General features: G+C 39.1%; 2 protein-coding genes across 2 annotated transcripts; both read right to left on the minus strand.

Annotated features, from left to right (window-relative positions):
- Positions 1-248: 248 nt before the first annotated feature.
- Positions 249-3,462, minus strand: LOC135074371 (lipase 3-like). The gene is made up of 5 exons (XM_063968638.1): positions 3,286-3,462; positions 2,063-2,267; positions 1,001-1,371; positions 751-900; positions 249-669 (listed from the first exon to the last, which is right to left on the minus strand). Exons 1-5 carry the CDS (start codon positions 3,430-3,432, stop codon positions 277-279), a joined length of 1,266 nt encoding a protein of 421 aa, XP_063824708.1. The 5' UTR covers positions 3,433-3,462; the 3' UTR covers positions 249-276.
- Positions 3,463-5,040: 1,578 nt separating this feature from the next.
- Positions 5,041-14,258, minus strand: LOC135074794 (uncharacterized). Its single transcript, XM_063969175.1, has 10 exons — positions 14,072-14,258; positions 13,400-13,604; positions 12,161-12,531; positions 11,614-11,733; positions 10,879-11,264; positions 7,192-7,360; positions 6,612-6,816; positions 5,897-6,324; positions 5,673-5,822; positions 5,041-5,477 (listed from the first exon to the last, which is right to left on the minus strand). Exons 1-10 carry the CDS (start codon positions 14,216-14,218, stop codon positions 5,085-5,087), a joined length of 2,574 nt encoding a protein of 857 aa, XP_063825245.1. The 5' UTR covers positions 14,219-14,258; the 3' UTR covers positions 5,041-5,084.
- Between the last annotated feature and the right edge of the window lie 2,204 nt (positions 14,259-16,462).

Below are 16,462 nucleotides of genomic sequence, written 5' to 3' on the forward strand. Positions count from 1 at the left end.
AATTATGTGCAATTTATTCTAGAAAAACTGATATTAGTTTGTATTTTATTGATAATTCTGTCTAATCTTGGAAACCTTCCGACGATTCGGATTAGTTGTGATTTTATCACCCTATGTTGGTCTAATAAATAACATTATCTGTTGTTATCACAAATCTATTAGAAATCATATTATTATTTAACATTATCTTACTTTAAGTACGTACTTATCAGTCACAAGTTAAACAAGTGAAAATGAAATGACTAAAATTAAATTTCAAATATCTCAGTCATGTATTCAGAATGCATTTCTTTCAGCGTTCCTCATGAGTCCAATCATCTTGTTGTACAGGCGATGTCTGACCCCAGACCCCCAAATGAAGTCCAAATGGTCAAATGTCGGAGAATCCATTAAGAAGGATCCCTTTACATTTGGTAGCCTGTCAACCAATATTCTGACATCCTTGTAGTTGGTAGAGGCATCGTTGACAGAGTAGTAGATGTATGTAGGAGCCGTGACCAGGTTGAGGTCATAGTCGGGGGGTATTCTGCTGCCATAGATGAGGCGGTTGGTGATGGGGTTGTGATCGAAGCGCCTGAAGGTGTGGTGGTTGATACCTTGGCCGTAGTGGGTGAACTGACGGATCGACGCGCCGGCTGGAGCGTGCCCGAGGAAAAGTGGGATCATGGTCTGCAAATGAAAGGGATTACATTAAAATGTCATTTTATCAGATAAAACAAAATATATCTTAAATAGAAGAACTATACATACCTGATTAAAGTAGTCTGAAGTAGCGCTAACCACTATGGAAGAACACATTGGCTCGAAAATGGATCCAACGGTGCACATGTTCAAAGCAAACCACTCAATGAACTCCCGGCTGCCAAAGATTTCACCGCGGCCCAACGCAAAAGCAGCAGGCTAAAAATTTAAATAAACTAGTTTAGAAAAAATATTTATATGGGGTGTATCCTACTATTTTCATAGAAATACAAAAGAGGGGGCGCTGGGTGGGCCTTACCTCAAGAATGTGTATATACGGTGCCAGATTTGAGTAAATTGAATGAGAATTGTGTTCAAAGAACGCAGCAGGAGCCATTGCTTGGAAGGAAATGAACTTCTTATTATATTCTGGATGCAGAGAGTTCAGGACGAGGAACGAGGTGCCTCCTTGGGAATGTCCGATGTAGTGGTATCTGGTTTGGCCAGTGACCCTCTCGATGTAGCTCAAGCAGGCTGGTAAGTCGATATTGCCGATCTCGTCCCAACTGAACCTCCAGAAGTTCTGGTTGCTTCTGTCATTGGGGTCGAGGGTGGTGTGGCGACGCGAGTAGAAGTTGCCGCGAGCGTTGGCCAACCAGACATCGTAGCCTTCTTCAGCGAGGACGTAGCCTGAAAGTTAAGAATGCATCAATATAGTATAGAGAATTAAATGGCTCTGTTCCTGTACTTCTTGTAAACAATGTAAAAATTTATATTGATTTAGATTCAACAGAGGCATACATGAAGTTTTTTATACCTAACGTTGGGAATTTGAAGCAAAGATAAAAGAATGTTATCATGTCTTGATATTGTTTAAGCGGAAAATGTTAAAGTTGCTTAATATCTAAAGCTTCTGAAAGTAAAGGTCAGACTCAATCCCTTTCATCAATAACAACAATTATCTATCTAAAGAAGGAACTGATAAACATGAAAGTCATTAATGTTTTAGATAAAAATAATCTGGTGCGGAATTATTTGCAGTGTAAGTGTATTACAATCAATAAGGATTATGGTGTAACAAGCGTTGCTTTCATGAAAAACAATTGATTTCGTTAGAAATTAATTGAAAGCGTAATTAATTCGTAAAAAGCACTAAACAAACCCTTTCAAACCAGGATATCTAGTCACCAAGATTCATCACATTACTTCGTAGCGCGCGAAATTTGAGACCAAAGTGATCCAGAAATACAAAACCATGCATGCATAAAAAATAAACATTTAAAAAATGAAGCAAGTTTCGTGCGTGCTATAAGCTGAAAGATCTTTATGCTATACCAGTCTTTGCTGTACTCAAAGTTAAGTGTCAAAGAAGTAAAATTACCTATTGCGTTTCCAGGCCCGATGACCAAGTAATCGGCAGATGACGACATCATTCCATGCATAAGGAAGACCACTGGCTTGTTCCTAACTGGTTTGTTGTTCCGGTCTCTCCCATGTGGAATACGGTGCATCGTGAGGATGTAGCCATCAGGAGTGATCACTTCATGGGACTCAATGGGGTAGCCATATTTGGCTACTAGACCCGGCTGAAAACAAAATTGTCTTTAAAAATCCATGAAAAACTGAATGCTGGATTTCTAGATAAAGTTTTTTTAAGCAAAATGCATGCTAAAAGCAGATGAGTTCATCATCATCATTATCATCAAGATAAAGGAGCCCCTGAAAAAAATCTTCTAGTTACACAACATTGATAAAGATTTCCAAATGTTGCTAGACCCCCTTACTAATAAAAAGTTACACAGTTGTTGATTACTGTTTTAAAATGACATTTCCATGCTAAACGTCACTTTAAAACACTGATCAACGAGCCTGTAAGTTTTATTAGTAAGGGGGTAATATTTTATGAGCACTCCACCTACTCTTTTATTTATATCTGGTCGAATCAACCTGTCAATGGATCATCGGCATGCATGAAATGTGCCGTATCTACTGTAGGTAATTTTGGCTTGATAATTATATAGCAGTTGGCCGCAAGTGGGTATTTGGTAGCTCTATAATGTAAGCTTTTTATAAGTTCCTTGTTCAGTACAAACTTCAGTTTTTTTTATAATTGCGATGCCCCTCGTTGGAAAAGAATAGAAAAAATACTCCGAGATGTGGATCCTATGACTGAAATGATGAAGATTAAGTTCTGATCTGTTCTCTCTCGGAATGAAAAGATCTCTCGGAGTATTTTTCGAGACTTTTTCCCACCAAGGACATCGCAATTATAAAATAAAACTGAAGATTGTACTGAACAAGGAGAGTGGGCTTACAAAAAGCTAAACATAATAGAGCTACCAAATACCCACTTGCGGCCAAAGAGCTGTATTGTTCTACATTGAATTATATGCAACATGTCTTGCAAAGATTCCACTCCAAAAACATGTAATAGATTGACTGTAAGCCTAGGCGCAGACCACCGATTTGGTATCAGGCGATTCTTCATACAAATCAGAATCGGGCCCAACTATCGGCCAGCAAAAATTCGGTGGCCTGCGCCTAGGCAAGGTTTGCTCCAAAAGAATAAAATCGAAGTCTAATTACCGCTAAAATATCACTTACCACGTCCAGTTTCGCATCTTCAATGATGTGGTTAGAGTACCTAGCAGACGGCTTGCTAGCCACCAGCTCATCTATGAAGTCGGCATGAGGGGACCTTCCGGCCAAAGCCACGGCCACCGAGCCAGCCACCAGCAATAGACGTAGCATTTCTACCAATCTCTAAGTAGAACTGTTTACCGAAATCACGGCAGGGGAGTTTTAAAAGCGTCGCAGCTCGGTTGCACTGTCTATTGATAAGCGGATTTGACAAATCGTCGGATAAGTTCTATCACCACGTAAGTAATTTTTTGGCGGTTATGACATTTTGTTGTTGTTATTCGCTAGTTAGAGAATCGAAAGACGCGGCGTAACGTCCAAGCTCGTAAAGTTGCTGAAAATGACTTATGCGGTGATAGAACTTAAACGACAAAATTCTAAAAAATTTAGTCAGTGTCCTGAGCACGAATAAATATAGTATATATAGATCTCGTTATGGATGGTATAAGCCTAGCGCTTAACTTGGGTCTGAGATATGGGAGCGAAACGGGAGGTGTGACATTGATTATGGCAAACCAAAGGAGATTCAGACCAAAGGAGGTGGAATTGTGTAAAGCAATCGTAATCATTTGACAGTTCATAACGTACGATTATTCTGTCAAACGCTTTGTATAACTGACTTTATCGTACGTTATGAACTGTCAAATGATTACGATTGCTTTACACAATTCCACCTCAGAAGTCTTGCTGACGTTTAAGGTTACAAAAACATCCTCCCGTGACGCTTCCATGCCTCAGCAGGCACTGACTGAGTAAGTAGATCTGTTTCTAAAAACTAAACAGCTCCGCTACGGTTTTATAAAGAATGTGGTTACTAGACGATCATGTCTTTCATGCTCAGGGCACAGGACATTTTTATAAGTTTCAGCACTGAAATTATTAAAGTGCTACTTAATATTACTTAGGTAGTGAAAAAAATCTTCAATCAAAGTGACTTCTAACAATAAAGCGTTTAATTTCATAATTGATTTAAATAAATAATTTTGTGTCACCTGCCCTAATCTGCAAATTGATCATTATTTGATGATAAAATTAATATTATTATCCGAAGACCTTGTAAGTACTTGCTAATAATCCGGTGCTTGACTGTGATTTTACCTACGTAATGTGATTGTGCCGTATTGATCGTCTTCCACTAGCCAATATCAAATAATTTTAAAGTTTTCCAGTACTACGCAATTCAGCAATTACATGAATCTATATTAATATTATAAATGCGAAAGTAACTCTGTCTGTCTGTCTGTCTCTCTTTCACGCCTAAACCACTGAACCGATTTTGATGAGGTATAGAGATAGTTTGAGTCCCGGGAAAGGACATAGAATAGTTTTTATCCCGGTTTTTGAAACAGGGACGCGCTCGATAATGTTTTTCTGTGACAGACTAAATACCACGCGGGCGAAGCCGCGGGCGGAAAGCTAGTTATCTAATAAGACTAGCTTTATTGTGTTGATAAATGTGCACGTCACAGACGCCCGTATTCACAAACATTATTATGAGGTCTCACAGTGCGCGTGGACGCACATGGTGACACACGAACCAATCACAGAGCTCTATTCAACGCTGTGCGTTCGATTTGCTGCTTCACTTAAGCAAGCATCGTTTGTGAATGCGGGCGATAGTTTACTATCGTAGAACTAGTGGAAAGGAAATACTTGATCATATACTTGAACACCCAAAACATTATAAAGGTTAGGTACTAGTATTATAAAAACACAGTATTTTATAAATAACAAATTTATTTTTCCGAAATATTTATTATTATTTACAAAGCGTTTCTTTCTGCCTCCTTCATGAGCCCAATCATCTTGTCATACAGACGGGTTTTAACCCCAGATCCCCAAACGAAGTCCAAGTGGTCAAACACTGGGGAATCCACTAAGTGTGCTACTTTAACGTTGGGTAGCTTTTCGATCAAGATTTCGACGTCTCTGAAGTTGGTCATCAGGTCGTTTACAGCGTAGTGGATGTACGCCGGAGCTGTGACCTTGCTAAGGTCGTAGTCTGGAGGAGTCCTGCGTCCGTAGGTGATGAGGTTGGTCACAGGGTTGTGGTCGAAACGCCTGAAGGTGTGGTGGTTGATGCTCTGGGCGTAGTGGCTGAGTTGACGGATCGAGGAGCCGGCTGGAGAGTGTCCAAGGAACAACGGGATCATGGTCTGAAGAAAAATGGAAAAAGCATTAGTAAAGTGTCACTTTAATGAAAAATACCAAATCAGTTTGAAGTCCCAATAGGATGGGCATAAACCATAAATAAACTTAAGAAATTAGCTACTTTAGGAGTTAATAATGTTATGGTACACTATAATTTTAGATAATTGAGAGATTTTGAAACATTTAGGAATGAAACGTACCGTATTGAAGTAGTCCGAAGTAGTGCTAACCCATATGGCAGAGCAGACAGGCGCGAAAATAGATGACTCGGCGCACATATTCATATTGAACCACTCTATGAATTCTCGGTTACCAAAGACTTCAGCTCGGCCTATGGCGAAAGCAGCAGGCTGAAAATGCAGATTGAATTTAATCTACTGTTCAAAGAGTTACCATTCTACATCTCGTCATAGGAAGATCTCACCTCAATGAGGTCAATATGCGGCGCAAGGGATGTGATCATATGAGTGTTATGTTTGAAGAACGCAGCGGGAGCCATTCCGTGGAAGGAAATGAACTTGGCATTATATTCTGGACGCAGAGAGTTCAGGACAAGGAATGAAGTTACTCCTTGCGAGTGGCCGATGTAGTGGAGTTTCTTCTGGCCAGTGTGCCTCTCAATGTAATCCAAGAAGGCGGGTAAGTCGTGGTTGCCAATCTCATCCCAGCTGAATCTCCAGAAGGCCGGGTTCATCCAGCTGTCAGGGTTAAGGTTGGTGTGGCGACGGGAGTAGAAGTTGCCCCGGGCGTTGCCCAACCAAACATCGTAGCCCTCTTCAGCTAGGATGTAACCTGTAAAATGATATATAAAATAACAAGTGCAGTTTTTAGAATAAAAAGCAACATGAACAGCTTTTTTTGGGGATCGTTATCGATAATTTTGGAGTCATATTATTGTCATTCTAGAATAATCACGGAGAATGATACCTAATACCATTTAAAAGTTGAAATTAAAAGATCTGAAGAAACGATAGCTAGTTGTCGTAAACAGGTGTTTGTAGTAGCCTATCAGCATTGATGTCATCAAGATTAAACGTCAGCAGTGAATTTTGAATTTACAAGAAACGCAATAAGGCATAACCTATATTTTGTAGAGCTAGATGCTTTGGTTAAGACCACAAGATGCAGAAGAGACTTACCCAAAGCATTTCCAGGGCCAAGAACTAAGTAGTCGGCGGAGGATGACAGCATACCATGCATAAGGAAGACCACCGGTTTTTTGGGATTTGGTCTGTTGTTCTGGTCTCGTCCGTGAGGGATGCGGTGCATCGTGAGGATGTAGCCATCGGAGGTTGTCACCTCATGGGACTCGATGGGGTAGCCATATTTGGCAACCAGACCAGGCTGAAAACAAATTCGTATTAAAAATCCACCCATAACTGAATACTGAACTTCCAGATAAAGCTTCCGTAGAAAAATGTATGCTATAATCATAGAAATAGAAATATCACGCTGTAGCACTTTAAATTGAAGCTGACTCCTAAACTAGTGAAAACTGTATTTCAGGAACCAGTGCACGGTGTTTTCTTCCCATTAATGTGTAGTTTCAGTTTTTCAGTTGTATTCAGTTTGTATATTACATAATTATCTTGTAGGCAGCGTGTTAGCATAATCATAAGCAATTAGTTATGTCTGTGTATTTACCTAATTCTAAACAAACCTAACAAGAGGTCCATAAGACCGAGAATCTTAGAGACTTCTGTTTTAAAGTGTACTCACCACATCCAGAAGTGCATCCTCAATGATGTTATTGGAGTACCTGGCAGAGGGTGCAGAAGCCACCAGCTGGTCTATGAAATCCGCATGCGGAGATCGACCCGCAAGCGCAGCGGCCACTGAGCCCACCAGCAGCAATAGACGTAACATTGCTTGAGCTTTCCAGCACGTACTGTTTTCGAAGCAACCACAGGGGGCTTTAAAAAGGATCCGATTACTTGATCTAGGGTCGGTTGAACCGATAAACGTTACGCTACTTTGACACACTGTTAAATGTGTTTATCATTCACAGCGTGGTTGCCTTTGTTTAAGGATAGAACATTCCCAATAGGTATGTATGCATAAAATTAATCAATGCAAAATGTTAGCTTAGTTAAATTAACATCAAAGTAACACAATTCTATTCAGCTTACCATGGTTTACTCGTACGTGACTATAAGTTTTTAATGCAATGAAATGACTAAATGTTCTTTAATTAAATAATGCTACCTATAAATATTTGTAAAAAAATTATTACTCTTACACTTACCAAGCTTTGAATGTTGTTTTCCATGGATTCTAAACGCAACTCTTTAAGTTTATACTTACAAAATTGTCAAAGGTAATTTTTAACGCTCAATTTAAATTAGCATTAAATTACGTAATTTAGTTAAACCGTCCTTAAATTACAACAATAATTAGCCAGTGATTAAATCAGAGATGTGTTTATGTTATTGCGATAATAGGTACAAATTGTTGATAAGATTTTTGGTAGGCTTTTTTCTAGTTAAGTACGTTTACGTAGTAGTAGCAGCTGAAAACAATAAGGATTATTAAATCTTCAGCCATCCAATGACATAAAGGTAGCAGGGAAGCGCTGGACGCAGGCCGCTACCAATCGATCAACATGGAAGTCATTGGGGGAGGCCTATGTTCAGCAGTGGACGTCCTATGGCTGAAGTGATGATGATGATTCAATAGCAATGATCAGACTGTTGAATTTGCCATTATAAATACAGCCTCAGCGGCCATCAGCTGTACGAGATATGTGCCTCCCCCACAGTCACTTAAGTTTGGCAATTCTGCGGGATATGTCGATTACTTTGGTTTTCACTCTTCTCATTTCTTGTAAAAATGGCGTCTAAATGACTTTCAAAAACATAGGTAAATCAATATTATACGAGAAATCAAACCCGTCAATATTAAGGTACTGACAGTGGCTCGAGTAAATACTAAATACTAACGCTTTTCATACTAACAAATAGGTATCCGACAGTATTTGTAGGTACCTACAGAGAACTGAAATGTTGTACTGACCAGCTAGTTTAGTCAGACATTTGGGTAAAATAAAGGTGACTAGTGTGGTAAAGATGTAGAGGGGCAGGAATCAGAGAATAGTAAGATTTTTGCAATACAGTAGATTAGCTCATTTTGAACCATGCCATACACGATGTTTATTGTCCGTGGTGCATATCTTTTTAAAAAGGTTACTAAACCTTTTTTCGCACCAGCTGTCATCCGCTTTGTAACGGAGGGAATTCGAACCTTAACTTTGACCTCCTCCTATGTTCTTCTGATTAATTTCGTTGCGGGTCCAATGACAGTCCAATGAAAGTTAACTTTCCCCCGGGACGAACTTGACTTTCACTGGTTGGGTTTTATTGGCGGTCAAGCTGTAGATCCTGGCTACACAGGAGTTGCAGCGGTGGGTAAGAGAGGTGGGAATAGTACCGAAAAAATGCCATACACGAGTCTAATATGTTATTTTACTTGTGACAATAATAATAATAGTAGGTACCTACTACTAGATTCTACGTCACAATTTATCAGTAATTAACACAATCAGATAATGTTCAACATTAAAGAAATGTATGAAATCTTGATTTGTGATATCTAAAATACTAACATGCATAAGATAAACAACGGATTACAATTAACAAACATCCTACAAAAACAGACAAGGGCAATTATTAAATACCTCTATGTTTCAGTTTTTAAGTTCATTATGAAAGCAATAGTTGATTAAAAGTAGGTACTTATTAATGACGACAACCGATTAACTATTTCCGTGGCCTTTACTGATTGGGTTGCTTGATATTGATCGTCAAGACGTAGATCTTGGCTACACAGGTGTTAATGAGGTGATTTTTTTGACGTAGAGGACGTTTTTTTGGGACATCACCAATGGTGGGGGCAGAATGGTATGTGGGTCTCCCGGCGCCCTAAAAATGAAAAGTACGGGGTATAAGTAGATACCCACAAAACCGAATCAGCGTCATTCGCGCGTCATTCGAGTCCATAAGCTTTCAAACCTATAAGGCAGTGGAAAAAAAATTCACAACAGCGTGCAACGCTACAACGACTCTCGAACTTACTAGGGGACCCGTGGTGGTGTCACGAGTACCTGGCCGAAGCCTTGGACTTCCCCGACACTTGAATGAAGGATGCACCCGCAAGATGCAGTGAGGTTTTTACTTATTCTTAACTGTCAATTAGTTTTTCTTTAGCCATCCTATTAATTTTTATTTCCCATCATTGATGTAAGTAGACTTTTTAGCTTAATCGTTCCACGTCACGTTCAAAATATTCAAACCTTTACACAAGAATAAGATAAGATACCTACCAGACGCAGACAAACGTATGAAACACGAATGTGATAAGTACTTACTTTTTGTATTTAATACAAAATGCCAAAGAAAAATATTTTCCAATTAGGTAGGTATTAATAAATAAATAATGGTAGAGAAAATGAAGCTTAATTACAAGATGATTCAGAACCTTGGACAAGTCTCAAGGCGGGATGACAACTTCATAGAGACTAGTCGTTCAAGGAAAAGTTGAAGAATCCCGATTGAATGGCATCACCTATGCGCTGGACTGATTAAGTAAAATCGGCAGTGGGAAACCGCGTATCTGATGGCACCAGACAGTCGGTCAACAGGGAGAAATGGCTGGAACGCCACAACGTGACCACGACCACTCTGCCAAGAGCGAAACGACTAAGAAGACGAAGACAAGATTCGTCGATCAATTCCTTGTGAGGAATTTATCTTATCATAGAAATCATTCAATGGCCATTTGAATCATCACATCTAAAAGGGTTAGGACGGTGATCTGACTTCATAATCATTTAACCTAAAATACCGCCAATAGGTTCTTAAATTCTTTTGCACATAAAATATTGGTACATAACGTTTTACCCTCAGGTTTTACCACACGCTAACGACACTTGAATTTACAAGATTGTCATTATTTATAGATTATTAATCCTCATAATATTTTAATTGTCTTTTATTCTTCATCATTATCTTATTTTCAAAACAACAACTGCTATACAGTTGTAAATCATGTCTGATAGGTACGGGATTATCCTTTGTTGCCTTTGTCACTATACTTAGAAGCTGTCACTTTAATCACTGTTTAAATAAATGCAAAGGGACTTTTTTATAAACAGCTGTGTAAGATTAGGATTATCTACAGATATCAATCAATGTTTTAATGCAAAATAAATGTAACTGTCATTTTAGTAATCGTATCCAATCCTTAAATAACTGAAACGGTTTACCAAAAAACGATTGGTCTATGAACCATTCGCCCACCGTATCGGGAACCCATGATTTCAAGATACATAAAAACACAGATCTGATGATATAATTTTTAATTTCTTAATAAGAAAATATATTTACATAGCACCATAATATATTAGACATTTATAACTTCTCAGCTGCCTTCATAGAGGCCAGCAATCTACTGTAAACTCGCACGCGCGCTTTGGTGGCCCAAATAAAGTCGACGTGGTCGAACGTCTTCGAGTCGACCAGGTATAAGCCTTGCAAGTTCGGCAGCTTCGATGCTAGGATATGAACGTCCTTGGGGTGAACCAGCAGGTCATTGGTAGCGTAGTGGATGTAGGATGGAGTTGTGACTCTGGAGAGGTCGTAGGAAGGAGGGGTCAGTCGGCCATAAGTGGCCAAGTTGGTGACGGCGTTGTGGTTGAATCGGCGGAAGGTGTTGAACCTGATGCTTTGGCCGTAGTGAGCGACCTGGCGGATGGAAGCTCCGGCTGGAGTGTGCGCGACGAATAGGGGCAACATGCTCTGAAAGAAAAAGGTCTGAATAGTAGATGGAATATTTTTAAGGCACATACAACAACAACTGAATGTAAGTCTTATACTAAACGTGTAGGATACTAAACATTGCTGCATTGTTAAGATGACAAGTAGGTAGGTACTTGTCTAATTATTCAATATTAATTATGTGTAGGTTATGTACTTATACTCGTAATCTAAATCCTATATCATCTCACTGAAAATACTCTTAGATTTCATCAAAACTGACCATTAACTGTCTAAAGAAGTCTCGCTTTTGTATTATTCATTGGCAATTTCACTTGCTATAAACCTATTGCAGCGATATTTTTTGCAGTCACATAAACTTCATACTTACGCTGTTGACGTAGTAAGAGCCTTCGTTCAAAGTAAGGTCACATAGCTGATCAACACCAGACCCGTCAGCGCACCAGTTTCTACCAAGGATCTCTCCCAGACCCATGGCGAATGCGGCGGTCTGGAATATGAAGAAAAATACTTGTTATTGTAATTTTGGGGCATTAAAACACTCAGTCTACATCAACGAACTGACAAATTAAGCCTATTGCCGAATACCTTTTTAGTGATTTAAAATTTATTTCATTTCAATCAAAAATTAAGTAGGTACTTAATTAGTACTAATATTACTCGGGACATGGAAAATTCAAATGTTAGTCGCCTTTACTGGTTTTTTCCAAAGTCTTTTAACGCGGACTTTAGTATGTGTCATTATTGACGCTCAGGATAATTCAAGATTCTACTAACTTATTAGTAATCCATGATTCTAGCGTGATAAGTTTTGTCAGACTCATGTACCTAATCGATTCTATTTCCTATAAGGTACTGCAGCCTAAGGCATAGTTATGGGATAGACTGTCACTACATGACGTATTTCCCCAACTCACCTCCAAAACACTTTCCAACGGCGCTAGCCTGGTAAACGTAGGGTGTTCATTGTAAGTAAAGAACGAGGCAGGAGCCAATCCTTGGAAGGAAATGAACTTGCTGTTGTATTGGGGCCTTAGAGTGGTCAGCACCAGGAACGCGGTTCCACCCTGGGAATGCCCGATGTAATGGAGTCTGGACTGTCCTGTGTGCTTCTCAATGAAGTTGAGGAAAGCAGGCAAGTCGTGGTTGCCAATTTCATCCCAGCTGAACCTCCAGAAGTTCTGGTTCAGTCTGCTGTCAGGGTTCATGCTAGTGTGGCGACGGGAGTAGTAGTTGCCACGAGCGTTCCCCATCCAAACATCGTAGCCTTCTTCAGCGAGGATGTAGCCTGGAAAAAAGAGAGAGTGTTAAAGACAATGAACAGATAAAGGAACCAGAAAAATAATAATATGTAAGTAGTTTAAGATAATATACTAATTGTCCAGCAGTAGACGGGGTTTGATGAAAGAATCCAATGAAAGGGATGTTTTGTTCGTAGGTAATATTACCTACATCATTGGAATATTTCGGGTTCGGTAAATACATTATAAACTGAGCCTCATCATCATAGTAGGTACTGTAACCACAACTGTAACCCTTCTTATGTAGTGTTCTACATTGCCAATATAGTCGCAAGTAATAGGGCATTTTAAAACATGAATAGGTATCTCTCACAGAAAATTATGGTGAAACCTTGACTTTCTTTTCATAATTATGTCCCTTTTCAATGTCAAAATGTTAATCTTTACGCCGATAAAGATGTCTATTTGCACATGATAAGGATTGTTTGATGTTTGGGCTTGGTATGATGAATCATCTCGTATTTCCTATGTTGTTTCATTAAAACAGTCAGCATTTTACAAGTGGATGACATACCTACCTAGTTAAAATATTTTTAGCAATACCTAGCTAGACGGTCAGAGATGGCGAAACCATGGCACGCGCCACAATATTCAGGGCACGTCACCAATGACAAAATTCACTTAAAAATAAAATAGTAAATAATGTGTTTTGAATAAGGGCTATCGTATTTGCCCTCATCAGTTAGTGCCACTGTAGAGTAACCTCTCTGGCACCTCTTGCACAATACCCCTCATTAATAGCACGAAGTGTTATTTGATTCAAACCCATGATTCAAACATTTTTTTTAGAAAAGTGTCATGTTGATACATAAAGGCTCGCCATCCCTGGTATAGGTAATCAAAAGTGAAACTTACCCAAGGCACTACCAGGTCCCAACAGCAGGAAGTCAGCAGAAGAAGACAGGAGGCCGTGCATCAAGAACACTATTGGTTTGTTGGGGTCAGGCTTGTTGTTCTTGTCTCTGCCATGGGGGATACGGTGCATCGTCAGCCCGTAGCCGTCCTGCGTGACCACATCGTGGCTTTCGACAGGGTAGCCATACTTCGCTACTAGGTCCGGCTGAAAGGTGCAGAAGCAAGTCTTTAATGAACTGATCTTGGACATTTACAACAATAGTGGTAGTTCTTGGTTAGGAGCATTTCAAGCTTGAATCAACGTGATTGGGTTAGTAATATGGCTGAGAAATTTAAAAAAACTTGTTGATTTTAAAGCAACTGAAAAACTAAATGAAGAGTTTATTAAACTTCATCAGATCAAAGGCTTGACTTGGCCTTTTTGCCCTCTGATGCACATGATCATATTTCAGACGATCTGGTTGATTCTAGCCAGAGCAGCAGGTATCCTCACCAACTAGGTAGCTGAAATTGAAACCTTAAACGGTTTTATTTCATTTTGAAATCCGAAGAATGATCCTGAGAATTACACACCTGAAACAAAATTTATCTGACTACCTACCAGACGAGGCCTGGAAAAAATAGAAAAGTTTGAAAATATTAACAAGTTTGTTGAAAAAATATTTAACTCACCACATCCAGCAAAGAATCTTCTATGAGGTTGTTAGAGTACCTCCCTTGAGGGTTCATCCTCAGCAGTTTTTCGACCACATCGGCATTCGGGGACCTTCCCCCAAGGGCCAGGCCCACGCACCCTACTAGCACTACAAGACGGAACATACTTCACAGGGTTTCTGCAAGCACTGTTTACGGACATGTTGGATCGACGACTTTTGTAAGGATAGACGGACGGGTGGCACCGATAATGGTTAATGCGTAATCTCTGATTAAGTCTTTGACTAAGCCGCGGCGTTAACGGATTAAGTGAAAAGTTATGTTCAGATTGATAATTCAGCTTTTGCGTTGTCTTTTGAAGTACCTATTTACAGGAAAGAACTTAAAAAATGTAGGGATGGGAAGTTAGTTTAAGACGTTGAAAATTTCCTTAAAAATAAATGGGGGTTCGTAGTAATATTCCTGTATAAGGCAATGGTTATAAAGGACGGATTTTCTAAGGTTAAATCTTATTTCAATAATAAAAAGTAATCTTATTCTAGCAAGCAATTTCAAACAGTAACGACATGTTAACGACGTTTTGTGTAACTTGTCTTAATTCGGGATTAGTATTAATCGTTAATTAAATGATAATTTAATTTTAACGCCAAAAGGCCCAGACTTTCCTACATTTTACACTAAGTGAGTTAGTGATTTATAATCTAAAGAACTTAATCCTATTAATAAAGTCTAGCTCGTCTGAACCTGTGCGTGCTAAACTGCGATAGTCAGGTGTCCTTTTGTTTTTATTATAGGTATAAAAACTCATAAAACTCATTTGTTTCTGCAAATAGGCTTTAAAAAGTACTTTTACACGTCCCAGTATTAACCCTACCACTGCTTCAGGATTATAAATGGGGCAGTGCTGAGAAGAAGCAGCGCAAGAAACTCAGTCACTATTGTCAGCCTCTTTTTCAAAGGTTTACAGGCTTTAAAATATACATAGTTATAAATATTTATGCGAGCTAGGCAGTTACGCATCCCAAACATTTTTATCTTTTATATAATCTCGTATTTGCAACCCCTTGATAACTAAGGCAACTTATAATAGTGTTAGAGTCGGACTCCAGAATCCAGTAGTTCGTCGAACCCTGTTGTGTAACGGCTGTCGACTCATCATCATCACTTTAAATTATCAAATCCTAAGTTCACATCCTACATCGCTAGCATTTAAATCGTGGAGACTTGGTCCTTAACGGAATGTAGTTATATCTTATCAACAAATTCTTCAATTAACTTAAATTTCCATGAATAGGCTCCTAAAATAGGTACTAAGTATGAGGTGTCATCGATGAATCGTAATTCGATGAACGTGTTTCGAAGTGGCGTAGTGAACCCAAATTGGGGGTTTGGGTGGTGGGTAACTGATATCAGCATAAACTAGGTAGGAATTTCCACATGCATCAGATCTGCGGTGATCTACGAACCAAAAGCTAATCTTTATGTAACTTTAGTTGTCTACCGACTGAAGAATGATTGAACTATGTACTTACTTCCAAAATTATTGTTAGTTACACCACGTTACACTTGCACAGACGTGTGACTGAAAAATGACCAAAAAAACATTTCCTACCTAGCTGTAAAGTAGGCATGTGTGATTTTTTTCCTTCATTAAGTAAGCATCCTTAAGGTAGAAGTGCCTTTTTTTGTGATGCGGATTTCAGCACGCGTGCGGATTTAATCCGCATGCGAGCTGCCCGCATTTCATTATTTCATACATGTTTTTCCTATTACGCGAGCTACACGCACACGGAACGCGGATTGGCTGCGGGCACACAATACGAAATCTTTGTCCTGCGTGCAACCAGCAACGTGATTTTACACGCACGCGGATTAGATCCGAACGCGTACCGAAATCTAGATCACAGAAAAAAGATCATCGCAAATAAAAATCTTATAAATGCGAAAGTAACTCTGTGTGTCTGTCCGTCTGTCAGTCTGTCTGTCTGTCACGCTTTCACGCCTAAACCACTGAAGTGATTTTGATTAAATTTGGCATAGAGATAGTTTGAGTCCCGGAAAAGGATAGTTTTAAATAGAAAAGTTAATTTTAACGGTTCATTTTCTCCATCATGACGTCACAGGTAACTGTACGCATTAGTTACGTACTTTTGTACTTTACGTAAACAAGTTGATAACATAGGTAAATAATCCCAGTAGGATTTTTACTGTGGCTAAGCCATGGATTAACAATAGGAACTGCTATCTAACGAGCGAAAACTATTCGATATGTTTAATTCTAGTTAACACCAGGATTATGAATACGTGGGAGGCCAAAATAATGAACAAAGGCTTTAGAATTATGTAATCTTTAGTACATGACAATGCAAAACGTAGGTAATTAAAACAATAAATTACAACTAAAAACAA

This window comes from Ostrinia nubilalis, chromosome 9 (genome assembly GCF_963855985.1).
Source record: "Ostrinia nubilalis chromosome 9, ilOstNubi1.1, whole genome shotgun sequence".
In the NCBI taxonomy this organism is placed as follows: domain Eukaryota; kingdom Metazoa; phylum Arthropoda; class Insecta; order Lepidoptera; family Crambidae; genus Ostrinia; species Ostrinia nubilalis.

What these genes read in the sequence shown, in the direction of transcription:
- LOC135074794 (XM_063969175.1), bottom strand. Translation starts at nt 14,218, where the DNA reads ATGTTCCGTCTTGTAGTGCTAGTAGGGTGCGTGGGCCTGGCCCTTGGG. An exon ending in GCTCTTACTACGTCAACAGC is followed by an intron (nt 11,265 to 11,613) that starts GTAAGTATGAAG and finishes TTTTTCTTTCAG; the next exon opens with AGCATGTTGCCCCTATTCGT. An exon ending in CGCATATTGACCTCATTGAG is followed by an intron (nt 5,823 to 5,896) that starts GTGAGATCTTCC and finishes CTGCATTTTCAG; the next exon opens with CCTGCTGCTTTCGCCATAGG.
- LOC135074371 (XM_063968638.1), bottom strand. Translation starts at nt 3,432, where the DNA reads ATGCTACGTCTATTGCTGGTGGCTGGCTCGGTGGCCGTGGCTTTGGCC. An exon ending in AAGATGCGAAACTGGACGTG is followed by an intron (nt 2,268 to 3,285) that starts GTAAGTGATATT and finishes TTTTGTTTTCAG; the next exon opens with CCGGGTCTAGTAGCCAAATA. An exon ending in CTTCAGACTACTTTAATCAG is followed by an intron (nt 670 to 750) that starts GTATGTATAGTT and finishes TTTCATTTGCAG; the next exon opens with ACCATGATCCCACTTTTCCT.